The sequence below is a fragment of the Ictidomys tridecemlineatus genome, chromosome 3 (genome assembly GCF_052094955.1).
Source record: "Ictidomys tridecemlineatus isolate mIctTri1 chromosome 3, mIctTri1.hap1, whole genome shotgun sequence".
In the NCBI taxonomy this organism is placed as follows: domain Eukaryota; kingdom Metazoa; phylum Chordata; class Mammalia; order Rodentia; family Sciuridae; genus Ictidomys; species Ictidomys tridecemlineatus.
The window spans coordinates 143025963-143053636 of record NC_135479.1 but is presented as its reverse complement, the minus strand read 5'-3'; the positions used below and the strand labels follow the sequence as shown (position 1 = coordinate 143053636).

General features: G+C 45.4%; 1 protein-coding gene and 1 pseudogene across 5 annotated transcripts; both read right to left on the bottom strand.

Annotated features, from left to right (window-relative positions):
- Positions 1-87: 87 nt before the first annotated feature.
- Positions 88-27468, bottom strand: LOC144376401 (palmitoyltransferase ZDHHC19-like). 5 transcript variants are annotated; one of them, XM_078044030.1, is made up of 8 exons: positions 22917-27468; positions 22150-22271; positions 21466-21602; positions 20524-20696; positions 19992-20073; positions 16518-16603; positions 15975-16167; positions 14997-15227 (listed from the first exon to the last, which is right to left on the bottom strand). In XM_078044030.1, exons 2-8 carry the CDS (start codon positions 22175-22177, stop codon positions 15165-15167), a joined length of 762 nt encoding a protein of 253 aa, XP_077900156.1. In that variant the 5' UTR covers positions 22178-22271; positions 22917-27468; the 3' UTR covers positions 14997-15164. The 5 variants fall into 5 exon arrangements, with proteins under 5 accessions (XP_077900159.1, XP_077900158.1, XP_077900156.1 ...); XM_078044031.1 differs by having other exon boundaries at positions 22150-27468; XM_078044033.1 differs by lacking the exons at positions 14997-15227; positions 22150-22271; positions 22917-27468 and adding an exon at positions 88-3354 and having other exon boundaries at positions 21466-22012.
- LOC144376402 (guanine nucleotide-binding protein G(I)/G(S)/G(O) subunit gamma-5 pseudogene) lies at positions 3397-5465 on the bottom strand (annotated as a pseudogene).
- Positions 27469-27674: the final 206 nt, after the last annotated feature.

Sequence of the window (27674 nt, the reverse complement as noted above, 5' to 3'; positions counted from 1 at the left end):
TGTATGTGTATGAAAAAAAAATTCTTTTCAAGTCTGCCTTCAATATACATTTTCAATTGTTTTTCTGGACACAGTTTTGTTCCTATATTTTCTTAAGAGATATCCTTGAGAAAAAATTTTTTTGAAAAATCTAGTCTCAGCCAATCATTGCAGGACATGTCTCCTCATCCCCACTACTCAAGAGGCTGAGGCAGGAAGATGGCAAATTTGATGCCAGCTTGGGCAACTCAGGGGGACCCTGTCTAAAAACAAGGGGGATTGGCTGGGTATGGTGCTCATCAGTAGAGCACTTGCCTAGCATGTGAAAGCCCCTATTTCAATCCCCTGTACCAAAAAATGGAGTCCTTGAAGAGGCTAATATCAAGACAAAAAGGATGCAATGATCATATTCCCCTAATTTATGTACATATAATTGTGGGAGAATTAGATAAGCACTGATAATATTTATTATATATTTCCTTAAATATCATACATTTGGGGCTGAAGTTGTAGCTCAGTGGTTGAGCACTTGCCTGCCATGTGTGAGGCACTGGGTTTGACTCTCAGCACTACATTAAAATAAAATAAATAAATGAGCACAATGGTGCTTGCCTGTAATCCCAGAGGCTCAAGAGGCTGAGGGAGGAGGATCACCAGTTCAAAGCCAGTCTCAGCAAAAAACGAGGCGCTAAGCAACTCAATGAGACCCTGTCTCTAAACAAAATACAAAAAAGGCTGGTGATGTGGCTCTGTAGTTGAATGCCCCTGAGTTCAATTCCCCAGTACCCAAACAAATAAATATGTCCACCTACAACTAAAAAAAAAAATTTTAAAAGATTAAATTACATTAGGGCTGGAGTTATGGCTCAGTGGTAGAACGTTCGCCCACCATGTGGAAGGCCCTGGGTTCGATCCTCAGCACCACATAAAAATAAATAAAGATATTGAGTCCGAATACAACTAAAAAAATAAATATTTTTTTAAAAAAGATTAAATTATATTAAAAAATCATACATATACATGATAAAACCAGGATCACAGCTGGGCATGGTAATACACAACTGTAATCCCAGCGACTCAAGAGGCTGAGGCAGGAGGATCCCAAGTTCCAGGCCAGGCTCAGGAATTGATTGAGACCCAGTCTCAAAACAAAAAGGCCTGGGGATGTAGTTCACTGATAGAGCACTCCTGAGTTCAGTCTCCAATACTGCGAAGAAAAAGGATTACATATAATGTTATTAAATTTAAAAAAATTTTTTTGTTGTTATAGATGGACATAATACCTTTTTTTTTTTTATGTGATGCTGAGGATCAAACCCAGTGCCTCACATACACAAGGCAGGTGTACCCTCTACCACTTAGCCACAACCCGGCCACCTCCCCAATATAATTTTATAATTTATTTATATAGAATACCTTTCTGTATAACTAAATATAAACGTGTGTGTGTATGTGTGTGAGATCAAAACCAGGGCCTCGCACATGCTAAGTAAGCACTCTATTCCTGAGCTATATCCCCAACCTTTATTTGTATATGTGTGTGGTACTGGGGATTGAACCCCAGACCTATTGTATCCTAGGCAAGGGACGCATCACTGAGCTACATCCCAGACTCTTTTTACTTTTATTAAGACAGGGTCTTGCTAAGTTTCTAAGGTTAGCCTTCAACTTGTGATAGTCTTGTCTCAGCCTCCTGAGTTTAGGAATGTGCCACTGTCCTGGCCCAGAACTTTTTAAAATAAAATCAACCCCACAGCATTGTCATCTGATAACAAAAAGGTAACAAAAACAATAGGAAAAAAATTTTTCCCCCCAATATAAATAAATATGTATATATATATTTAGTTGTAGTTGGACACAATATCTATTTATTTTTATGTGGTACTGAGGATCAAACCCAGTGCCTCACATGTGTGAGGCGGGTGCTCTACCACTGAGCTACAGTCCCAGCCTTTCAGTTATCATTTCTAGTTGGAGACACTTTGTGACAGAATAATATTATCTCTTTTTTTTTGGGGGGGGGTACTTGGGATTGAACTCATGACACTTGACCACCGAGCCACATCCCCAGACCTATTTGGTATTTTATTTTAGAGACAGGGTCTCATTGAGTTGCTTAGCACCTTGTTTTCACTGAGGCTGGCTTTGAATCTGAGATCCTCCTGTCTTAGCCTCCCAAGCTGCAGGGATTACAGGCAGGCGCCACTGTACCCAGCCTAATATTATCTTCTTTTAGCATGATCCAACCCAGTTGTTTTCTTGACTGTTTTAAAATAAATCTGTTCTGCATCATCTGATACAAAGCTCATGTACTCATCATAACCAATGATACAGCCCTTATCATTATATTCATTTGCTCATAGAACCACCCCTGAAATTGGCACCTATTTTGCAAGCATCTGAAGAAGAGGTTGATGGGCTGCACCATTGCCTTCTGTGCTTTTGGCCCGACCATACCCGTGGTGGAATCTCTGACAGACCACTCTGACTGCATGCTATTACCTCAGAAAGCCACTTGTGAGTAAATATATTTCTGCAGGATCTCTTAACGGCTACATAAAAATCTATAACAAAATCATTATAATTTATATTATAATTTATTTAATTCTCTGTAGTAATTTCAAGCTTTACACTTTACTTTTACACTGTGGTGACCTTCCTTCGATCTAACAAACATCTTTGTGTATCGAACCACTTGTTTCTTTAAAGGATTTGGGAGGTCCCTGTGCTGTGGATCAAACCCAGAGCCTCACGTGAGCTAGGTAATTGCTCCACCACTGAATGACACCGTTGGACCAGAATGGAGAGATTTTACTGGGAAATTTTATTCAAGCTCTGATAGTACCTAATGAAATGTTGCTGTATGACAAAATAATGGGTTTCTAGAAAATGATTATTTGTACCCACCAGATACACTTATGATGCCAGGCATCAGATTTACAGATCTACTCTGGGGTTGTTGATAAGCTAACACATTGCTTTTTTCCCCAAGTAAAAAATTGGAATCTATTTATTTATTTTTATTAGTAAAATTATACATAATACTGGGATTCATTATACCATATTCTTGAATGCACATAATTTGATCAGTCTCATGTCCCAGCTAACATATTCTTATTTTTGGTACTGGGAATTGAACCCAGAGGTGCTTAGCCACTGAGCAAAATCCCCAGCATGTTTTTGTATTTTATTTAGAGACAGAGTCTCACTGAGTTTCTTAGGGCCTCACTAATTTGCTAAGGCTGGCTTTGAACCTGCAATTCTCCTGCCTCATCCTCCAAAGCCACTGGGATCACAAATGCCACCACACCTGTCTAACATATTCTTTCTGGGTGAGGGGAGGTGGTATCTTGAACTTTTCTTTTGTCTTCAATGCTGGGAAATTTTTTTTTTTTAAAGAGAGAGTGAGAGGAGAGAGAGAGAGAGAGAGAGAGAGAGAGAATTTTTTTTTTAATCTTTATTTTTTAGTTCTCGGCGGACACAACATCTTTGTTGGTATGTGGTGCTGAGGATTGAACCCGGACCGCACGCATGCCAGGCGAGGGCACTACCGCTTGAGCCACATCCCCAGCCCCAATGCTGGGAATTTAACACAGGGCCTTATGCAAGCAACCGATTTATCACTGAGGTACATCCCCAGCCCTTGAGCATTATTTTTAATAGGTCTATCTTTTGGACACGACCTGATGGCTGGGTATCATGAGAAATACAGTATTTTATGTGTCTGGAACTTTAAGTATATTTTCACTCAAAATTCCTGTAGGACAGGAGTTTCACAGAGTAATGAACTGGCTCTGGTCATATTAAACAAGATGAGACAACCAGCAAATAAGGGAAAGACCTAAAATTGAAATCCAGATTTATAGTACACCAGGATTCAATATCTGGGTTATGTGGTTTCTCTGCAAGAGGAAGATATTTTTTTTTAATACTAAGTATTTTGAGCCAGGTACAGTGGCACTTGCCTGTAATCCTAGCAGCCGGGAAGACTGAGACAGGAGAATCGAGAGTTCAAAGCCAGCCTCAGCAAAAGCAAGGCACTAAACAACTCAGTGAGATCCTGTCTCTAAATAAAACACAAAATAGGGCTGGGGATGTGGCTCAGTGATTGAATGCCCTTGAGTTCAATCCCTGGTACCAAAAAATAAATAAATAAATAAATATTTTATTGTATGTTGCTGCCAGTGTATATAAAATAATTACCCTTGTGAAATAGAAATTCATGAAAATTCAGAGAGGTAGATGTTAAGGATTGACAAAAGTAGATTATATTAAGGTACATGTGTTATAGGGAAATTTTTTGTACAGGCTTCAAATTAAGCTCTCTTGAATATTCACTGGTTCTTGAGCAGTGGGTTTGGGAAACCTCAGAAAGATGACTACAAAAAGGAATAGACTTTCTGGGGTCTGAAGGAACTTGTACATGAAGATACTCCAGTCAGTAGGGGATCATGGTGAGCATTCTGCAGACAAAATTTTTTCAAGTCTGCAACTGCCTGGGAAACCTTCATGTGGTTGAGTCTGGCCTCCAGCCAGACCTGCTGAACCCCCTTCTTCATAGTGTCAATGCTGGAGGAACCAGACATGGTGCATTTGAGGGCCAGGTGACTCTTCTGTCAGAGGGTCCACAGGTCACTGTCAGCTGGGCCAGACGACTGGGCAGCGTGCAGCAGAGAAGATTCTTTTTTGTGGGGGTGCTGTGGATTGAACTCAGGGGCACTTGACCACTGAGTCACATCCCCAGCCCTTTTTTGTATTTTCTTTAGAGACAGGGTCTCACGAGTTGCTTAGCACCTCGCCATTGCTGAGGCTGGCTTTGAACTCACGATCGTCCTGTCTCAGACTCCTGAGTCACTGGGATTACTGGCGTGCACCACTGCGATTGGCTAGAAAAGAGATTCTTATAGAAAAAGAGATAAATAATTGCCAGGAATTAAGGGCTGATTCTTTTTTTTTTCTTTGTTCTATTCTACATGACAGTAGAATGCATTTTGACACAACATACATAAATGGAGTATTACTTCTCATTCACATGGTTCAGGGCTGATTCTTTATCTGAAAATCCAGAAAGAGAAGCATGTCTCCTGGGAGCATGAAAGCAGTCACTCCAGTGTAGCTGAAGTCTGGGAAAGCCCAAGGCTAACTTCATGGAGACCCCATACTTCTGACACAGAAGGCAAAAGATAACCCAGCACAGTGTGATGAGGGCCTAAGAGTAAATGGGAAGTCTCAACTGGTTCTAAGGATGAGTTACTGTCTATGGGGACACATTCCTCACTGAGCTAACAGAAGGAAACTCAGTTCCTTGTATCTAAATAGCATGTTTTAGGTTTCCATTTTGTTGTGAATTCAATGAACAAATATTTGTTCAGCTCCTATGTTAGCTTGGGAACTCCATGAAATACCTATTTTCTGTTCCCCGTTGTCCAGGTTCTTATAGCTGTCTGGCGGCTACATGAGGACTGTGATGGTCACTTTCGCCTTCTTCTGAAACTACACCCTTGTATTTCCTCCTTTACCAGTAACCGCCCCCCCACCCAGCCCATCTCTCTTTTAGTATCAATGTGAATGACATTTGTCTTTCTTCACAGTGCAATATCTAATTCCCCTCTTCCGTTACCACCATATTCTTTTTTAAAATTTTTCTTATTGTGTGAAGGCTTTATTGGAACAATTCTTCCATTGCAGCCTCCCATCTTGGGAGTTGAAGACCCTTCTTTTATCTCCTTTGGGTTAATTATTTCAAACAGGTAACTTAGACCATTAAACTCCCAGGAATTTGAATCTTGGATCAGAAGGGATGCTGGAGGTAGGGCTAATGGCAAATCTAGGGCCAGATTATTCATGAACCTGTGGATTTGTGCCAGCTCCCTGGAACTGCCTTGATTCTGCAATTTGCCACGCACCAGATAACTGCCTTAATTCTATGAACTCCTGATACCCTTCCAGGAATTTCTCTATTTGCTTTGTATAACTAGAGTTGGTCCCTGTTCTATGCAAATCACAGCTGGAACTGATGCAGTAAAGCTTCTATTCATTCAACTGAATATGCAATAAATTTTATTGAACACCTATCCTGCCCCAGTCAGTCTCAGTGTCTGCCAAAGTGATTATCCAAACTGATTTGTGGCAATATGTCCAAGGAAAAGATTGAGATTCAGTTTGTTGATCAGCTTTGTGTCACTGTGACAAAATACTTGAGATATGCAACTAGTAAGGAGAAAAGATTTCTATTTGGGTTATAGTTTCAGAGGTTTCATTCCATGATTAGCTGATTCTGTTGCTTTTAGGCCTATAGTGAGGCAGAACATCACTGCGGGAGCATGTGGTAGACCAAAGCTATTGGCCTCGAGGTGCCTAGGAAGCAAAGGAGAGTTTGCTTTTATAACAAAGCCTCTCACTCAAAACCCCGTAAACTCTGAACCATAAATGAACGAATGCATTGATGAAGTCAAAGCCCTCATGATTTAATCAGTTCTCAAAGACCCCCATCTTTGAACACTGCTGCATTGGGGACCAGCTCTTCAACACTTGAGCTTTGGAGGTCATCTAAGAATACCCAGAATTAGCAGAATTAAACCCTAAGCTGATATTTATTTTTTTTAAATGTTTATTTCTTAGTTTTAGGTGGACACAATATCTTCATTTTACATTTATGTGGTGCTAAAGATGGAACCCAGTGCCTTCTGCCTGCTAGGCGAGCGCTCTACCACTGAGCCACAACCCCAGCCCTCTAAGCTGATATTTCTTGAGAAACATCCCCAAATTTCTATGTCAAGCTAGTTACTAGAAATCTTCAACAGCTGCAAATCATCAAAGAGAGACATTGCTCCCCTGCCAGATAACTTAAATTACCCTTTGACAGAGGTTATAACTAGGCAATTTATACCAAATAAGGTGGCAGGAAACCCAGGTTATTGGCCAAGGTATTTCAAGCCAAGTGAGTCTTATAACATCTCCCAATTATTATTATACATGAGTAATGACAGATTAACTGTAAAGATACTTTGCAAACACAGAGGAGCCTGGCAATTGAAGTTCTAGAAATGGATAGTTTTCTTTGATATTCAGAAGTTGTCAGACTACCTGATTTTTGTTTGAAACTTACTAAGAATTCATTACAAATGGGATATTCCTAATTCCTCAAACTTCCCCAGCTACCGCCTCCAAATCCCACCTAGTTTCTTTCTTTCTTTTTTTTAAAGAACAGGGACCAACTCAGAAAGAGAGAGAGAGAGAGAGAGAGAGAGAGAGAGAGAGAGAGAGAGAGAGAGAGTTTTTTAATATTTTATAGTTTTTTTCCAGCAGACACAACATCTTTATTTGTATGTGGTGCTGAGGATGGAACCCAGGGCCGGGCATGCCAGGCGAGCGCGTTACCGCTTAAGCCACATCCCCAGCCCGTCTTTCTTTTTTTTTTTAGTTGTAGATGGACACAATATTTATGTTTATGAATTTATTTTTTATGTGGTGCTGAGGATCAAATCCAGTGCCTCACACGTGTGAGGCAAGCGCTCTACCACTGAGCTACAGCCCCAGGCCCCCACCCAGTTTCTTAAACAAAAATTCTTACTATGGTCTGAATATTTGTATCCCTACTCCCAACCCCTAAATTCATATGTTGAATTTCTAAGCCTCCAAGGTGATGGCATCAGGAAGTGGGACCTATGGGAGATGATGAAGTCATGAGGGCTCTATATTCCTGTATACAGTGCATGCCTATTGCCAGAGATTACTGTCTTTAAAAATGGGATAGTGAACTTCAAAATAAGCCAAGGGGGTTTATCTGCCTCTTTCAGCAAGTGAGGACACAGCAGGAAGTTATTTATGAATCAGGAAAGCTGGTACCATGACCTTACATTTTCCAGTCCCCAGAACTATGAGGAATAAATTTGTTGTTTATTATTTTAGCATCCCAGGCATACTAAGATAGTTCATAAACAAATAAATAGACTCTTTGCTCTGAGAATGATAAAACAGAATCCATGTGGGGAACAAACTCTTATCTAGTTGTGTTTGTTTATACTAAACAAAATAGTAGGGGAGATATAGGTACATTCACAGTTTTAAGTGTAACTTAAAAGTGAAATGGTGGTGGTTGTTTTTTTTTTCCTTGTTTGTTTTGATACCATGGATTGAGCCCAGGGCACTTAATCATTGAGCCACATCCCCAGCCTTTTTATTTTATTTTTCATTTTGAGACAGGGCCTTGCTAAATTGCTGAGGTGGTTTTGAACTTGTTATCTTCTTGTCTCAGCCTACTGAACTGCTGGGATTACTGGTATGCACCATCATACCCAACCCCAGGATTTGTTTGAAATGTGTGTTAAGTCACATAGACAAAGAAAGTACTGTCATGAAGGAAGAAGGGACTTATACCACTGATCCCTACAAACAGAAGGCACTGCAGGCTGTGAATGGGGAGCATACAGGGAAATACCAGATCAGTCAGAAAACAAGGTCAGAGCCTTTATTGTGGTTTCCGAGGGAAGGAGTGGGTGAAGGAGCATAAGTTTTGAATTGTTTGGTTTGGCTAACTCCAACAGGCTGCAGCGTTTAGGAATGTCTCTTGCAATCTGGTACCTGGCCCTGGGGCAATTAGGTAAAGGGAACACTAAGAGCTTGCTGAAAGAAGAGGTTAGGAGTATAGGCCCTGGAGTGGTTGGTATGCATATAAGTGGTGTGCCTCAGGCAGTTTTTCACTGTCTTTAGGAATTGGCTAACCCCAAAGAAGCAGTCCCTTATTTAAAAACTATAACCACAACAACAAAAAGCAGAATAAAAAGGTATGATTAATACATTCACAGACAGCCCTACTTGTTTTGGCACTTTTCATCTTTTTTACTAACTCTTTAAGTGTCCATCTCCCTTTCTAGGTCTGTGAACAATGAGCACAGGGTCATATTTTACTCTTGTCACTGGTGGGTGTTCAGGATATGCCTGCTAAATGAATGAGCCAGTGTGCGTGTTTAGGCAAAATTGAGGGTAAGTACAGTCAGACAAAAGAAAACAAGCAATCAAATAATAAAAACTGTGGTTTTACTTTAATAAGTCAGCTAGGCAAGAGAGTCAGCTTCTGGCCTGCTGCCCACTTTGGCTCTTCAGATACCACTGGGGCCAAAGGAAAGCCTCCCCCCACCCCTTTTGCAGCCTTCCCCCCATACCTGTATTCTCTCCAAAACTGCAAGAAAGGGAGTAGGTACGAATGAATAGGGAGACAGCCAGAGCTATCTCCTCAGTATTCCCTCCCCAACCCCCAAACCTGCACTCCTTTCTCAGCCCTTTCCCCATGGGCTTGGTCCTATGAGAATTCTAGCTTGGTCTCTGTGTTTTCTTTAGACAAAAGAGACAAGCTTGGGGACAGGCAAGCAGTGGGAGTCACTGTGTTAAAATCTTGACAGGCTCTTGGCTCATGTCCTTGTAAAATGAGAGAAATACATAAACTCAGGGAAAACCGAGCTTACAATTGTGCAGCTCCACCCTGTCTCCATCTCCAGTCCTGTCCCTGACTATGGCCTGCTGAGGGCCATTGCCAAGTAGGGATGACGCGTCGAAATTTCCTTGCCAGCGTACCCCATGTTAAATGGAAATTTGCTGTGACATTGCATGTGTCTTTGAGAAAGGTGACCCTGCTCAAGGACCAGGGTGGATCCAGGTTTAAGGTGTATACTGCAGGTTTTAGGAAGTATCCTGGTTTAAGATAATTTGGGTTTAAGGTGTTCTGGTTTAAGACAATCTGGGTTTAGGGAAGTTCCAGGTTTAAGGTTATTGCTGCTGAGTATAGGGCGTTCCTGCTGCCTGAGTTTCCATTGAGTTCTCAAGGAATTGAGAAAGTATTTTGGGACGTGATTTTTCCCCAGAACGTGTTTGTGTAGAGGCCGGTGTGAGTTCGGGAATAAAGAATTGCTGTTTGAATCTACAAAGCTGTGAGTGGCTCGTGATCTTGTGCCCAGCCAAGACTGCGGCAATGGCCCTTCTACAAATGTTGGACCTCCAACTCAAGGAGGGGCTTCTCTCTCAAGACAGGTGGCATTCTCCCTTAAATGTGTATCTACTTTCTAAATAAACCTTTGTCTCTGCCTTTGCCAGACTCATGCTGAAATTCTTTGCTGCCCTGAGTTCCCTCTGGGAACTCTTTGGACCCTTCTTTGGAGAGATCTCTTCTCCATGATAGTCAGTTACTGAATTAGGCATGGTCCTGGCCACCTGCCTCCCATAGATGGCATGCCAATCACTGAACCGGTCACAGGAGAAGATATTTCTCTGAAGAATGGTCTGAAATGTTTCCAGAGAAAGGGGGAACTTGACTCAGGGCCAGCAGAGTTCTTGCAGACATGACAGAAAAGAATATTACCATGCACCAGTCAAAGGCAGAGATAGAGGTTTATTTATGAAGTAGATACATATTCAAGGAAGAATGGGGGCTTATCTTAAGAGAGAGACCCCGTTGGGGTAAAGCAGGCTATCTCCAGAGAGCAACCTGTTGGTATGGGGTGTTTGCAGAGAGAGGATTGCTAGGGGCTGGACTAGAGGTGGAGGCAGAGTAGAGCTACACAATTTCACACCCTCGCTTGCACATTGCCCTCAAAGTTGCAACTGTTGGAGGGAGCTTTTCACATTTCAGTGGTTTATGGTGCTTCTTTTGACACTTAGCATGTCTCCCTGTCTTCCCAAATTACTATCTCAAAATAACCAGTTTTGCAAAAGAGAAAAGGTTTATTTAGGAGGCAGCCAAGCCAGAAGACAGATCAAGTCTCAGATCTCCCTCTCCATAAGGTTTAGGGATATTTATGATAAAGAAGCAGGGAGGTCTAAGGTACGGGGAGAGGTGATTGAGGTAAGGAAAATTGAAGTAATCAGTGGTCTGTACACGTGGAATCAAATTTCATTGCCTTCATAGGACACATGTTCAGAAAGTGTTTTTGGTAGGGGCAAAAGGACAGTGCAAGTAATAAATAATGGGGTCAGATCAGAAAGATGGTGGCTGGTTTGAAAGGAAAAGTAATAAAATGCTAATACCTCTAGAGCACTTCCCCTTTTCCACCTGTTGCCAAGGTTACCAGCCTCCAGGGATTGTTCCTCCCTGCAGGGAGTTGTAGGGACTGTTAATGAATGCCTCCTAGGCTGCTCCCTTCTTGCCAGGACCCCTGGTCAGCTTCCTTCTGGCCCTTGGATCACTCCAACTTTTAGGTCAAGTAAGCAGGTTGTGGGGAAGAGAAGGCATGAGAACAAAGGAATTCTAAAGTGTGTAAAAGGGGCAGGATACCCGCACTTCCTCAGACAACCAGCCCCTCTGCCCCAGGGGTCCTAGCCTTGCCTCACCTTCAGCCACTTGCAGGGCCTTCTTGGGTGGGGCGGTCAGGGCAGAGCAGGGCAGGGCTGAGCCAGAGGCAGCAGGAGCACTATGGGCACAGTGCAGGATTGGAGAAGGGTTTAAACTGGCCTCCTTCTCAGCAACCAGCCCTGTGCTGAACTTCACTGCCAGCTCTAAGTTTGCCTAGAGAGTGGGGCCCTGTGGTCACTGCCCAAGCCCTTCCCCTGCTGGAATGGCCCTAGAAGCAGGAATGGGAGTGGTCCCCTGGGAACCAGAGAAAGCCATCAGGCTGATGCCACCAGGTTATCTTGGGCAAACTCTTCCCTCTGCAGGTCCCAGAGCCCCATCTGTGAAACTGGGGGTGGCAGACAGCTGGATGAGGTAGCCCTGAGTCCCTTCCCTCCCTAAAGACTTAAGAGTCTGTGACCCTCAGTGTGGTATCTATGATTACCTCGAGGACTCCAAGTCTGAGCAAAGGGAAGACAGATTCTCCTGTGGCACATTAGTTGGCGGCAGAGCTGGGTGACTAGGTTGAGTCTCATCCTATATGCCCTGACTTTCCAAGAGGCCCACGAGGAAAGGTCTGGAGATGCTAGGCTCTCCATCCCAGGTTCTGAGAAACTGATGTGACTCCATTTTTGAGCTTCTACCTCAAGACCTGTCCAGAGGGAGGGGGCATGACTCTTGTCCTTGGAAAAACCCACAGAAGGCTCTTAGGCACATACCCACCCTGCTGAGTTGTTTAACAGAAGGGATCTGCGGTGCTAGGTGCCCCTGACTCAGTTACACTAGGTAAGGACCCATAGCAACCCCCTAGCAACCACCAATCAGCATGAGACAGGAAAAATACCTGAAATGTTAGGTGACCTCCCAGTAGTTTTGGTGATTGATAACATGATTAGACAACCCTGCAGTTTGGCATATACACCCTTGCAACCCTTCCGGGCCTAAACCAATCAGTTCAAATGTATCCACCATTTGAACTCACCAACTACCCTTACCCAACTGTTCCCGCCAGTGCATGTGCTAATCAATGTTAAGAATTGTTGTTTGATTTTCCCGTGGTATAAAATGATTTGCTGTGTGATGTTGTGATGCATAGAGTATCCCCCCAAAACCTATAAATCCTCACTGAACTAAGGGTTGGGACTCACTACTCAGGACCGCTGCGTTGGAAATGGTTGAGAGTCCAGGCTCGAGCCTGCAATAAAGACTCTTGTGTAACTGCATTGGATTCGGCTCCTGGAGGTCTACTGGGGTCCCACAAATCTGGCATTACAGTTCTAGGAGCTTGTGGGCACCTGGTAGCCCTGCAGGCATGGGGGCCATTTCTTGGCTCTGGCCCAGGGATGGCAGAGTTTCCTGGGTATGTGGACAGTGGGCCCCGTAACTGGGCCCCTATAACACCCCTTGCCTTATCCATGGGCCAAGGATTGGGTGGGGAATATCTGAGAATCAAGGGCACATTTAGCAGAAATGAGAAGGGGGCAAAAATGGAAGGGGGTGCAGCCCAGTTGGGGCCTCTCAACTTGGCAAGGAGTCACAAGACTGGCGCAAGGCTTAGGGTAGAGGGTATGGTGGAGGACGTCAAAGGAAGAAATGTTCTATGTCCCACTTAATGCTCAAGAAGCAGTGAGTGTGATCCAAGGGCCTTTCTTAAGGAAATCCTAGGAATCCTAGGCTGGGGACAGGGGGCAGACACACCTAAAATCTTCATCCCAGAGCAGGAAGTCTTTGCCTTTGGAAAGGCCACGCCCTCTTTTGAGAATCTGAGGGAAATTACATCCTTCCTCAGTGGGGAAACTGAGGACCAGATTGTCAAGGAGATGTCTCACATCTAGCTTAGGATTTGGAAGGCCCTTGCCTGAGACTGAGTGAGGCCCTGTATACCTGAAGGCAGGGAGCCAATAAGTGCAGACCTGAACCAGGCAGGATGGCAGGGGGATAGGCAGGATGGCAGGGGGACAGCCAGTGGGACTGGCAGGAGGCAGCATGAACTCCCCAGAGACTGGGGCCTGGCCTTCTTGGCCTCCCCCTCCCCCCTGGAGCTGGACTCCCTCCAGCACTCCCCCACCCAGGTAGTTCTATGATGCACATCCAGGCCTTGGCCCAGGCTCCTGGACCGCCTCTCTCCTCCCTCACCCAGATCCAGTTTAGCGGGAGGGCTCTCCTTGGGGAATGAGCTTGGGAGCCTCTGGCTTCCCCACTCGGCCTTTCCCCCTGTTGGTCAGCAGGGTTGAGCCATCCCTCCTGCACACACAGGTTCACAGGCACTAAAACCTGGGCACAGGGACTCAAAAAGACTCCTCCCCTCCTTCTCTGCCATGTGCCCATGAACTTGGGCTTCCCAGACAGAGGAAGTGAGCAGGAATAAGATTTGAGAAAAGCCTTAAGCCCCAAAGGGACTTGAGCCCATGGAGATAGATACTGGAACAGGGAGAGAGGATGAGAAGAGTTGGAGTTCCAGCCAGGACAGGCAGGTGGGGCTGAGCCTGGGCTTCCCAGGACAGTTTGGGGAGGAAAGGAAGAGGGAAGAGCAATCTTGTGGTGGGACTCTGTGGTCTGGAGAGTTGGAGACACATCCTGCATCGTAGGTCACCCACCTCCTAAAGTTGGTCAGAAAGGATAAGGGGCTAGGCGAACAAACCCCCGAGGATGAGCTCATACCAACACATGTGCATACTCTCTCTCTCTCTCTCACACACACACACACACACACACACACCCTAGGGGACATGTATCTGACCCCTTGGTTGACATCTTTTTGCCTCCACCTTTATCACACAAGATGGTTTCACCCTGATACAAGTATGGAAAGAAGCAGTATGGTTTGTCTGTCCTGATGCTTCATGTGGCAAGATGATATGGGGTCCTTGATACAAATTCAGAGAGCCCCACAACCACTAATAGTACTCTGGAAATTCTGAGATGGTCAGTTGCCCAACTAGTGGAGAAAATAACCATGGATCATTCCAGCTGCATTCATTGCTTGCCTGCTGTGCACTAGATGAAACTCCTCACCTCCTCCTCCAACAACCTACTATGAAGGTGATATTACTCCCAGTCCCAAGATCACACTCTGGAGACTAACAGACCTACCGTTTGATATGCCCCCTGCCCCACACTCTGGGGCCTGCAGACTCAAAAGACCTGAGTCTACCCCAGGGATAGGACCAGAACCAGCATCTGATGCACCCCAGGAGGAAGGGACCAGGGTGGGACACAGTTGCAGGAGAGATGCAGGATGAATACCCCCACCCTCCCACATCTGGGGAGGAGGCAGCCAGGAGGGGGCTCCAGACTGCCTCAGGCTGGCTCACCTCCCACAAGAGGGCTGGGCCAGACTTGGTTTTCAAATTCCTGGGCAGCGGGCACCCCCTGCAGTCAGACAGGGATGCTGCAGGGCAGGGCTTGTTCCATCCCCAGTGCTAGCTGGGGGTTTTCTCTCCTCTCATCTTCAGCCCTTGCCAGGAAGCCAGCCAGGTCAGTCACTGTGAGTATTACTGTTGCCACATTTTAAGGATGAGAGAAATGCTAAGTGTCTTGCTCAAGGTCAATGAGCTAGACAATGTTGGTTCCCGAGCTTGGGTCTCCAGAGAGCAAGGATCTTCCCTTCTAAGAAGGCTTTGTTCCAGCCCCTCAGAGCCTCCCTACACCCCCAGGAAACACCGCTTCTCTAAGCCTAGAACAGACAGAGCAGCCATAGGAAGAAGTAAAAACTATTTACAAATGTACAACAGGAATGGAAGTCTTAGCACTCCCAATAGGGGAGTGATTGAGGGCTCAGCTACCAGAGGCCTCCACATGGAGGCTCAGAAGATGAAGTTCAGATGTCTTAGTATCCAGCAGTGTGAATGGGTGAGTGAGAGGCTCATGGATGGGAGGCCAAGCCTTCTCTGTGGGCTTCCTGCTGCGGCATCGGGCTGATGGAAATCTAAACACATAAGTCAATACATGGGGTTCTTTCTAGCCTCTATCCTGCAGTTCACAGTCATGGCTCTGGGCCCCAGGAGGCAGGACAAAGGAGAGGGCTGGTATCCCAAGTACTGCAAGGGCCCTTGGGGGGCACCATGGGTTATCTACCCTACTGCACTCCTAATGCTCCACTTCATATATTTCACATGGGATTTCAAGTACAAATTTCCATTAAAAAAAAAAAAAAAGAGCCAGGCACAATGGCACATGACTACAATTCTAGTGGCTTGGGAGGCTGAGGCAGGAGGATCACAAGTTCAAAGCCAGCCTCAGCAAAAATGAGGCACTAAGCAACTTAGTGAGAACCTGTCTCTAAATAAAATACAAAATAGGGCTGGGGATGTGGCTCAGGGGTCGAGTGCCCTGAGTTCAATTCCCTGTCCCCCTCTCCCCCAACAAAGAATCTCCTTTAAAACATAAATTACTAGTCTCAGTCCTCATTAATAACTGAGGAAACTGAGGCCTAGAAAGGTAAGGGACTGGCCAAGGCCAACTAGCAAATTAGTGGTGCAGTCTTTTCTCTTTGTCTATTCAGCAACACCTGGGAGTGCTCTGAAACCTGGACCCCGCACACTCCAGGTCCATAATTCCATTCCTTAAGCTCCATGTGCTTCAGCTTCAGGGCCAGCCTGACCTCAGGGGCCTCCCCCAACACATGTTCGACCCACAGACATCCCTCTCCCAATGTATACCCACTATTCCTCACCTCCTGTAAAGCTGCAGCCTCGCCACTCCCTGGGGGGCCCTGCCCATGTGTTGGAGATGTGGGCCCAGGGAACTCTGTGGGATGGTGTTGACGGGAATGTTGTGGCGAGAACTGTGTGTGCACTGGGTTCCCTTGTTCAGGGTCCCACTCCGTGCCTTCCTTCCGCTGCATCCAAATAGCTGCAGACATGTACCTGGGGTGCGACAGATCAAATGCAGGGAGTCACTACCCACCTGGCCTGGTCCCCCTGACCACCCTCACCCTCAGCTTGGAAAGCACAGAGCCCAGGGTTCCCAGCCAGGAGTCTTATCCCGGCTGCAGTTCCCCTTTACCCATTTCTTAGGGCAAGAACCTAGAAGGGCAATGAATAGGGATGTTCCCAGAGGCTCCCAAAGTGCCCTGGAGAAAACCCCAAAGGAAAGGACAATGGGTGACAGGGCCTGGGAGCTGGGGTCAGGGACCAGAGAAGAAGACCCAGCTTTATCCCACCCCACTCCCACCAGCCCCAGGTCTACCACTTGAGCCTCCAGTTTACCAACTCACTTGGGTCCCACTGGCATACAAATGGTCAAGTACCAGTTGTTGGCACAGCCCAGGTCGAAGGGGTTGTTTTTCCGGAGTGATCTGCCCTGAGGGAGATGGGGATGGGAAGAGGAGCTCAGAACCAGCAGGACTGGTCAAGGCCATCTCCCAGTGACCCTTCCTAAGTTAGTCAGCTAAGCCAGGGCTCAACCCAGGCCTGGAGCAAGATTCTAAGAGCAGGGGAGCCCAAGAGTGACCCAGGGCCTCCTGCCTTCCTAGGCTCCTAGGAAGAGTGACCTCCCTTGACCCACTTGTGAGCAGCTGTCCCCAGACAGTGCTGACACTGCACCCCCTTCTCCTGCCTTCTCAGGGCTCCTCATCATCTTGTGCCTCCCTGTGCAAGATCCTTGTTCTGTCTCCATTGGCTACACCTGTCCTCTTACCTCATCCTTCCATATACCCCCCCCCCATTTTTTTAAAAAATATTTTTTAGTTGTTGTTAGACCTTATTATTTTTTTAATTTGTATGGGGTACTGAGGATCGAACTCAGTGCCTCACACATGCTAGGCAAGTTCTTTGCCACTGAGCTACAACCCCAGCCCCTTTCAGATACCTTTTAAACTCTTCCTTGTGCTGCTCAATTGCTCCAAAGACAATGTCACCACCCCACTCCCACTTCATTTCCCCACCTCTCATTTTTTTTCTAAAATTATGCCTTAATTGAATTTCACTATTTGGTAGGACAGGGGCAGTGGGGAGGCCCAATCATAGTTTCCTAGTCAAAAATCACATGGTCCAGGAAAATCTGGGCTGAAGGCCTTCAGTACACAAAACAGTAAAGGTCAAGCTCAAAGTAAAGGCAGACCACAGGGCTGATGAATAAGGGCCAAGCACAGAGTCTCAGCTGGGAGGGGGACCAGATATGGCAGTGGTGGGCTGGTGACTAAAAGGATGGGAGGTGATGAGCAGAGAGGCTCCTTTGTCTGTTCACTGTCTCGGGGTCTGCAGTGCCCCCTCCCCCACTGATGCTGCCCACCAGTCTTCCTGAAAGAGCCATTAGTCAAGTGATTGCCATACTAAAGGAATCCCATGACAGAGATGTCCACTCCTATCATTCCTATTCAACACTAAAAAGAAAAAGCAATAAAGATACACAGATTGGAAAGAAGGTAATGAAACTGTTCTTCACAAATGACAATTTTCTATGTAGAATGTACAACAGCCACAAAATACTGGGGGAGAACTCAGTGGTTGAGCATCCCCAGTCCTAGAAAAACAACACTAAGGACTCCTGCTTTTGGGAAGATGCTATGAAGAAAATGGAATGACAAGTCACAGATTGCAAGAAGAGATTTGCAAAACCTAGATCTGAATCTGATGTAGACAACTCTTAAAACTCAATAAGAAAACAACCCGTTTTTTCAAATGGGCAAAAGACTGGAGTAAACGCTTTTTGGGGAGTGGGTACCACGGATTGAATATAGGGACACTCAACCACTGAGCCACATCCTCAGTCCAATTTTTTTGTATTTTATTAGAGACAGGGTCTCACTGAGTTGCTTAGTGTCTCGCTTTGCTGAGGCTGGCTTTGAACTGGGAATCCTCCTGTCTCAGCCTCCCAAGCTGCTAGGATTACAGGTGTGTGCCACTGTGCCCTGCCAGGAGTAAACACTTTACCAAAGACCTACTGATGGCCAAACAGACATGAAAATAGGCTCAACATCATTACTCATTAAGAAAACACAACCTGGAACCTTAATGAAATACTACAACTCATTTAATAAGACAGGTTATGATTAAAAGACAAAACAAAATAACAAAGGACAGTTTGAGGGGCTGGGGTTGTGGCTCAGTGGTAGAATGCTTGCCTAGTGTGTGTGAGGCACTGAATTCAATTCTTAGCACTGCATATAAATAAATAAAAAGTCAACTGATACCTAAAATATATTTGAAAAAAAAATGTGAAATGTTGGTGAGAATGTGAAGCAACTAGAATTCCCAAACATTGCTGCTAGAATTTAGAAACCTTACAGTTGTTTTAGAAGACAAACTTGGCAATTTGCTACAAAGTTCCACACATTTACCTTATGACTCAGCAATGCCACCCCTAAGAATTTATTCAACAAAAATGAAAACTTATGTTCACATGCCTGTGCACCAATGTTTGGGGCAGCTTTATTTATAATTACCCCAAACTAGCTGGGTGGCCCACACCTGTAATCCCAGAGGCTTGGGAGCCTGAAGCAAGAGGATGGCAAGTTCAAAGTCAGCCTCAGCAACTTAGTGATGTTCTAAGCAACTTAGTGAGACCCTGTCTCAAAATTTAAAAAAAAATAATAAATTTTTAAAGCATAATGGAAGGGGTGCTAGGTATGTGGCTCAGTGATTAAACACCCCCGGGGTTCAATTTCTAGTTTGAAAAAAACAAAACAAAATACTGGCAAAAACTAGATATAATGTAAAAAATCCTTCATTTGGTGAATGTATAACAATCTGTAGGGCATTCATATGCTACTACACAGCAATAAAAGGAAATAAAATACTGATATGAGCGACAACATGGATGAATCTCAAATACATTGTGCTAAATAAATAAAGCCAGAGGAAAAAAGGCAATGACTCCATTTACATGTGATCCTGGAAAAAAAGAAAAACCAGAAGGACATAGGGAGAGAGACTGACAACAACAGGTGAATGAAAGGATATTCTGGAGTAAAGAAACTGCCTAAACTTGATCATGCTGGAGAATGCAGGACAGTATCCATTTGTCAAAATCCCTTATCCTAGACTAAAAGGGTGAATTTTGCAGTTTTAATTTATTCCTCAATAAATGAGTTTTTTTTTTTTTTTTTTTTTTTTTAATCCCACCATGGCTCCCAGGTTTCCACTTCGTCAAAACTAAATTTGAAGCTCAACTTTTAGGGGCTTTTTAATCTTGACTCCCACGGGGTCAACTTCATTGCCCATGCCACCTTGGGTTTGATTTAGAATTGTTCCCTCCTCATTTCCTTAACATCCTACTTTCGGGTTTCTGTGCCTTTTTGCAAAGGTGTGCCTCTCACAGACAACACACTCCTGTCTTCCACTTTTGCAAAATCACACCTAGGACAGGAAGAGTGGCACATCCTCCTCTACAATGCTGGCCTCACCAAACTCAGTTTCTTCCAGGCTGCTACACCACTCAGGACCAACCCCCGTCTCAAGCATTTTCCTAGGTGTCTGCTGGTGTTATTCTGATCAGAGGGTTCTTATCAACACAAGCGCAGGAGGTACCCATCCCTCAAATAACAGGCTCTCCATGCAATGCACCCAGGAGGGAGAATGACCACTGAGCTCCAGGGAGAGGAAAGATCTGAGCTGTATCTTAAGAGGTGGGTCTGGAAGGAATCATGAGGCACTATCAGGACCAAGGGCAGTGAAGATCAGTAGAAAGTTCTGGAGTCCCAAAGATGCAAGATGCCTCCGCACCGTCTGGTATTGCAGTACTTGCTTACCTTGCTCACCGACACAGCCTGGACCACCAGGAGCATAATGACAGGCAGCAGGAGTACCAAGGCCGTTACAGCTACTGCGATGCTGTGAGCACACAAGCTAAGAAGAACAGCCAAACTGTTCTCTCCTGGCCCCGCCCAACGACCGACACGCCCTCACTAGCCCCGCCCCGGCTGCCCCCACCCACCCACTTTTTCCTCCCTGGCCTGGACAGTTAATCCAGCACACCCAAGAGAAACCTCACCCCACCATGCTGTCCTCCCACTTGTCCCTTTTCAACCTTCATTACCCCACTTCTTGGCCTCCCTAGATTCTTAACTCCATAGTCCATCCTACCCGGCCCATCTCCCTGACCCCACTCGCCTTCAGCCTGACTTCACAGGTCCTCCCAAGTGGCTTCTCCCTTTAGCCTTGCCCACACATCAGCCCTGCCCTCAGTTAACCCCGCCTCTTGGCTGTCCTGCCTCTTGGCTGTCCGTCCCTCCGCACAACCCATTCTCTTCCCAGTATGGGCCCTTGGGACTGTGTGGATACGCCATGGCTGAGTCCAGCGACAAGGGCATGTGTCTTGTACGAATGAGGAAAAGCACACAGGAAGCCAGAAGAACAACCAGATAAAGACTCAGGGTCACCAGCAGCAGCACGAATACGCGGAAATTTCTTTGGCCTATACAATTGTTTACCCACAGGCAGTGGTGGTCAAAGTCCTAGGGGAGAGAAGGCAGACCTTGAGGGTCTATTTGGCTTAGCCCAACACCCCCAAATCTTGAGCCCCCCCCCCCAACCCAGCCCCTGGACCTCCTGCTCTTGGCCCTACTCGTGAGCTCCTGTCTCCAGGGTGAAACCAGCATGTCCTTGGATAGAGCACAGTTAGGATGCCATGGCTCATCAGGTCATTTGTCATGAGTGAGGTCTTTAGAGACAAGACCTGCCTGGTGTCACTTTGAGCAGGATACAGAAAAACTCTGAAGCTGTATTTTTTCAGATACTGGGTAAGGATGAGAAGAATTCCTTGCCCAGCCAGCCTTCTGTACTTGGAAACCAGTACAGGACGAATATGTGCACATGAGAGAAGAGCACTCAGAACCCAGGAAACCCTCAATTGGACACCCAGAGGTGGTCAGGCAAAGATCCCCAGAACAGGGCAGCAGCTGGCCTAAAGTAATGGGTATCTAGTATCAGCAAGCTAGGGGTTGGGACAGTCACTGCCCTTCCTCCCCTTGACTCCACCAGGCTTAGCACAGATGGTGCTCTTTGCATGTCAGCACCTGTGCAAGCAAGGCCAGCCTTTCAGGACAGGTGCAGAACTGGAGGCAATAACATATATAAGTGACCAAGAGTGGCTAAGAGCCACTTGTAGCAGTGTGGGAAGATGGTCTCATACCCAACCCTGGACCACATATGATGTGAGGTTTCTGGTCCTGGCCAGGTGCCCTGGGATGGGTTGGTGAGTAGACAGGAAGGAGGAGTACTTACCTCCACACAGATATTACAGAAGGGACAGTGGTGGGTCCGGGGTGGACGATGGAAAGAACACTTCGAGCACCACTGCAGGCGGAAGGCCTTGTTGTTCACTCGTGCTATGTATTGAATGTTGGGGTCCTCTAAGGAGCCTGGCAGGGGAAGAGATTTGGGCAGTGGCAGGAGGCCCTTCCACCACTCTACTGCTTGGGGCAGCCCCATAGCATCATTGGGCAACAAGAAGGGTGGGGAGGAGGTGGGCAGGGGAACCCCGGTCCCTGTTGAGCAAGCTGACCACTCAGATGGGCGGGCAGTCAAAGAGAAAGGGCTGTCCAGCCACAGGAGCTCTATACAGAGCTCTCCCCTTTGGAATAGTGATCAGTGCTTGAAGTCGTGTGTAAAATGAGGAGGAGGAGGAGTGAACTGCGTGGTTTGGAAGAGCCTGCTGGCCTCTCTTGCCAGCCTGCCCAGTCCTCCCTTCTAAAGCAGCTGGAAAACCTCCAGGATTCTGTTTTTTCACACTTCGGTGGCTTGGGAAATGAAGTGCCAGGACCCAAGTAATAATGACATGGAGGGAAGGGATCCTGAGGCCATGGGGGCGGGGGGTGGGGTTGAGGGGGGGTTAGCACTTTTGAAATCAGCCCTATAGGCATCAGCCCTTGGGGTACCACCTCTTTTTCCAGGGGTCTGAGGCCTTACCTCTGTGTAAAATGCCTGGGTCTGACATGTTGAGGAAAATGAGGCTGCAGAAGGACACTAGAAAGAGTAGGCCCGAAACCACAGCAAATTCCCACTGCCCGTTCTGAGCCAACCACCGGCATCTGAAACCAGAACCAGACTCAGTCCTAGTCTGGGGAAACCCAGAGCTCCCCACGAGGCCTAGTTCACCTGAGGTAGGACTCACTCGCCTTAAGGACAGATCTAAATATCCAGGTTAGAGACAGACCATGGAGACTCCACCAAATGTCGCCAGCATTACCAGTCTCTCACAGTTCCCTAAATGCGTCAGGCACTCAAAACCTCTGTGCTTGCACATTGGGTTTCCTCTAACTCTATATCATTCTTCCCCTGCTGACCCTCTCTCTCCACTTCCCTCCCTGCCTCTGTACTGTCGTTGTCTATTTTCCCTTCTGTGTCTAAGACACTGACACCTTCCATGGGAGACTCACGGAAAGGCGAAAAAGATGCCACTTATTGTAGTAAGAAGCATTGCATTAAAAGCTGGAAACAGGCTTGGTTTCAGCCATGAGGATTCGATCGGAGGTTCATTTGGGGGCATGATACTCTGTGAAGGGACCATGGCTAGACCACCTAGTCTCACAGACTGAAGCCACCAACGAACTCTTCTGGGTTGGCACCCAGACTGCCATGACAACAGAAGTGACATCACAGAGGTTCTGGAATGGGGGCTCTGGCTGCTTCCAGTGACTTCTGAGATCAACCTTCCCCCACCCTCACATACGCACATGTTGTAGACTGGGACATCTTGCTCTTATGATGGTAGCTTTGTTGGAGCTTGTGATGATGTGATGTGGTTTGTCCCCAAAGGTTCAAAGGCTGGAGGGTTGGTCCTCAGTGATGAGGTGGTAGAACCTGAAATAGGTGGGCCTAGTGGGAGGTAAATCAGTCACTCTGCAAGATGCCCTCTCAAGGGACTAATGGACTTCTCATGGGCCCCCATTTGCTCCTGTGAGAGGGGGTTGTTATAAAAAAAGCCAGATTGGTCCCTCCCTGTTTTGTGGCCATGCAATCTGTACTCCTGTAAGGATCCAGCGAAACGTCGGAGTAAGAGACCACAAGAGACTGTCTTATGCAACAGCAGAAGGGTGGGTTTATTTGGAGACCAGCATGCTGGGGCCCGAGCTCTCTATAGCAAAGAGAGATAGAGCCCTGAGAACAGCTTGAGCAGAGCTTATATACTTTCCCTGGAGAGGGCAGCGAGAGAAGTAGTTTGGCAGTTGGGGACAGCTCATTCTGGGAACAAGATTAGCAGACAGTCCACATTTAGGGATAGCACATTCTGAGAACAAGATTAGCAAACAGTTCTTAAAATTTCAACAGTGTTTTGTTAAGCATGTAGAGAAACGGAGTGACAAGTACCTATTTTATTAACCTTTCACTCCTTGTATGTCCTCCCACCATGATGCCATTCACCATGTTGTGAACACCCTCACCAGAGATCACTTGCAGGAGCTGCCAAATCTTGGATTCTGAGTTAAATAAACCTTACCTCCTTATAAATTATGTGTTCTCGGGTATTTTGTTAGAGCAACAGAAAGCAGGCTAATACAGAGGCCATAAAATATGTGAAGATGGCATGGGGAGAAGTTTGGTGATGGTTATCCCCCTTTCAGGCCCAGTGCTAATTGGAGTCAACAGTGCTCATTGCTCATCCTAGCTCCACTTCTTCCTTTTTGTTGTAACAGAGCTCCAGTTTGGGGAAGGAGGTAGAAATCTACCAACTAAATATCTTCCCAGTTTCCCTCACTTCCATGGTGGGCTTTATGACATAATTCTCTTTCAAAAATAAAATGAGCTGGGGATGTGACTCAATGGTTAAACAATCCTAGGTTCAATCCCTGATGACAATGATAATAACAATAATAATAATAATTTGTACATATTTATGGCATACAACATATTTTGAAACATGTATACATTGAAGAATGTCTGAGTCAAGCTTTTTAACATATACATTAATTCATATTCTTTTTTTTTTTAAGAGGAGAGAGAGAGAGAGAGAGAGAGAGAGAGAGAGAGAGAGAGAGAGAGAGAGAATTTTAACATTTATTTATTTTTTTTAGTTCTGGGCGGACACAACATCTTTGTTTGTATGTGGTGCTGAGGATCGAACCCGGGCCGCACGCATGCCAGGCGAGCGCGCTACCGCTTGAGCCACATCCCCAGCCCCTTCATATTCTTATTTGTGGTGGGAACCCTTAAAATCTACTCTTTGAGTCATTTTTAGTGTAGATAACATTATCAACTGTAGTCATTCTGTTGTATGTTATTATTAACTGTAGTCATTATATTGCACAATAGATCCCTTAAACTCATCCCTCTCATCTAAGTGTAGTTTGTTCTCCTGGGACCAGCATCTTCCCCCTCCACCGCCCAGCCACTCCCCATTCTGCTCTCTGTTTCTATGAGTTCAACTTTTTATAGATTCCACATGTAGGTGAGATCATGTGATAGGTGCCCTGTGCCCGCTTATTTCCCACAGTAAAATGTCCTTTGGCCTCATTCATTTGTCATAAATGATAGGATTTCCTTATTTTTTTAAAGACTAGAGAGTATCCCCTTATATTTCTAAACCACATTTTCTGTATCCATTCATCCACTGATTGGCTGGACAATAGGGTAGTTTTTTGTTGTTGTTGTTTTGTTTTTTTGGTGCTGGGGATTGAACCCAGGGCCTTGTCCATGCAAGGCAAGCACTCTACCAACTGAGCTCTATTTTTAATTCTTTTTTTTTTTAAAGAGAGAGAGAGAGAGAGAGAGAGAGAGAGAGAGAGAGAAGGAGTAAGAGAGAATTTTAAAATATTTATTTATTTACTTAGTTTTCGGCAAGCACAACATCTTTTTTTGTATGTGGTGCTGAGGATCGAACCCAGGCCGCATGCATGCCAGGTGAGTGCGCTACCGCTTGAGCCACATCTAAGCCCCTCTATTTTTAATTTTTTAAAGAAACTTCCCATACTTATTTCCATAATGATTGTACTAATTTACATTCCCCCAAACATAGTACAAGAATTCTAGTTTGTCCACATCCAGACCAGTACTTAATATCTTTTGTCTTTCTTTCTTTTTCTTTTATTTATACTGGGGGTTGAACCCAGGGGTACTTTAGCCCTGATAGCCATCCAGAGACCTTTTTACTTTTTATTTTGAGATCAGGTCTCACTAAGTTGCTGAGGTTTACCTTGAATTTATAATCCTCCCTCCTCAGCCTCCTGAGTTACTGGGATGAAGGCATGTGCCACTGGTTCTTTTGTCTTTTGGATAATAGCCATTCTAATAGGTGTGGGAGGGTATCTCATTATGATTTTAATTTGCATTTCTCTAAGGATTAGTAATGTTGAATATTTTTTTCAGATTTCTCTTGGTCAGTTGTGTTTCTACTGAGAATGAAGTAATGTTTGGGTCACAGTCTACCTCCAAATTTTATGTCAATTTCTGTTGTAGCACAAGAAGAAGGAATGACATGCATTGGGTCATGGAAAAAGGTCAGGAGTGGTAGTAGAATCATAACTACCAGGTCTATTGAGCTTTGGAGCAGACCATGCTAGCCTTAGGGTTTCTTTTTTTGTTTGGTATTTTTAATTAGGTATATATCACAGCACCATGCATTTTAATTCATTGTACACAACTGCAGCACAAATTTACATTTCTATGGTTGTATCTAATGTAGCGTCACACCATATGTGCATTCATAACATGTACCTAGGGTAATGATGTCTATCTCATTCCACCATCTTTCCTACCCCCATGCCCCCTCCTTACCTCTGCCTCCCCTTTGCCCCATCAAAGTTTCTCCATTTTTCCTTATCAGAGAGAACATTCAGCCTTTGGATTTTTGGGATTGGCTTACTTCATTTAGCATGATATTCTCTAACTCCATTCATTTACTTGCACATGTCATAATTTTATTCTATTTTAATGCTGAGTAATCTTCCATTAGGTATATATACCACAGTTTCTCTATCCATTCATCTATTTATGGGCATCCAGGCTGTTTCCACAGTTTAGCTATTGTGAATTGAGCTGCTATAAATATTGATGTGGCTGTGTCCTTGTAATATGCTGATTTTAAGTCCTTTGGATATAGACCTAGGAGAGGGATAGCTGGGTCAAATAGTGGTTCTATTCCAAGTTTTCTAAGGAATCTCCATACTGCTTTCTAGATTAGGTTGCACCAATTTGCAGTCCCACCAGCAGTGTATGACTGTACCTTTTCCCCCACATCCTCATCAATGTTTATTGTGGTCTGTATTCAGCCCACAGGGCACTTTCTGGTACAGACACTGTTCTATGTGGTTAACATGAATTAACCCACAATTCCCTGTTTTACAGATAGGGAAGTTGACTGACCAGGGGCTAAGTAGCTACCCAAGGTCTCCCTGCTGCTTAGTTCTAGAGCTCTGATTTGGACTTATGAGGTCTGGCCCCAGAGTCCTTGCCACCAACCACCAAGCAAGGGACTCCAGGAGGAGTTGCAGTCAGGGGGCAGAGTAGAAAGAGAGTGAAGGTGGAGCATGGGATCACTGCCTGAGATCGTGCTGCCAATAATGGAAAGGAGCCCTGACTGGGGAACCCCAGAGGGCAAACCACACTTAGGTCCCTTGAGAATAGTGATCCTGGACATGGAGGGCCTCATTCTGATCAGAGGAGGAAGGGCCTATGGCCTGACCTGGGGCTGGAAGAACCACAGGATGGAGGAAAAAAAACGGCTGCCAGGCAAACTCAATGATGGAGTGAAGCTGGAGAGAGGAGAAGACAGGCAGACCACAGGGCTGAGGAATAAGGGCCAAGCACAGGAGTCACAGGGGGGAGGGAACCACATATGGCAGTGGTGGGGTGCTGACTAAAAGGATGGGAGGTGATTAGCAGACAGGCTCTTCTGTCTTTTCAGTTGACTCAGGGTCTGCAGCTTCACCTCCCCCACTGATGCTGCCCACCAGTCTTCCTGAAAGAGCCTTTAATCAAGCGAATGCCATACTAAAGGAATCTCACGGCAGAGATGCCCACTCCTATCATTCCTAGTCAACACTAAGAAGAAAAAGAAATAAAAACACACATGTTGGAAAGAAGGAAATAAAACTGTTTCTCACAGAGGACATGATTTTCCAAGTAGAATAAATAACAACACTCTGTGGCAGAGCACCTCGATTCGATCTCCAGAACTGGAAAAACAACACCACTAAGAACTTCTGTTCTTCGGAAGATGCTATGAAGAAAATTGAATGAAAAGCCACAGATTGCAAGAAAATATTGGAAAACATAGATCTCAACCCAGTGTACACAATTCTTATAACTTAGTAAGGAAAGAAAACAAAATTTTTTAAAAGAGAAGTAGATTGGAGACAACACTTTGCCAAAGACCTACCAATGGGCAAGAAGACATAAAAATAAGCTCAACATCATTGCTCATTAGGAAAACATGACCTGGAGCTTAAATGAGATGCCACTACTCATTTATTAGAAAGGCTTCCATAAAAAGAGAA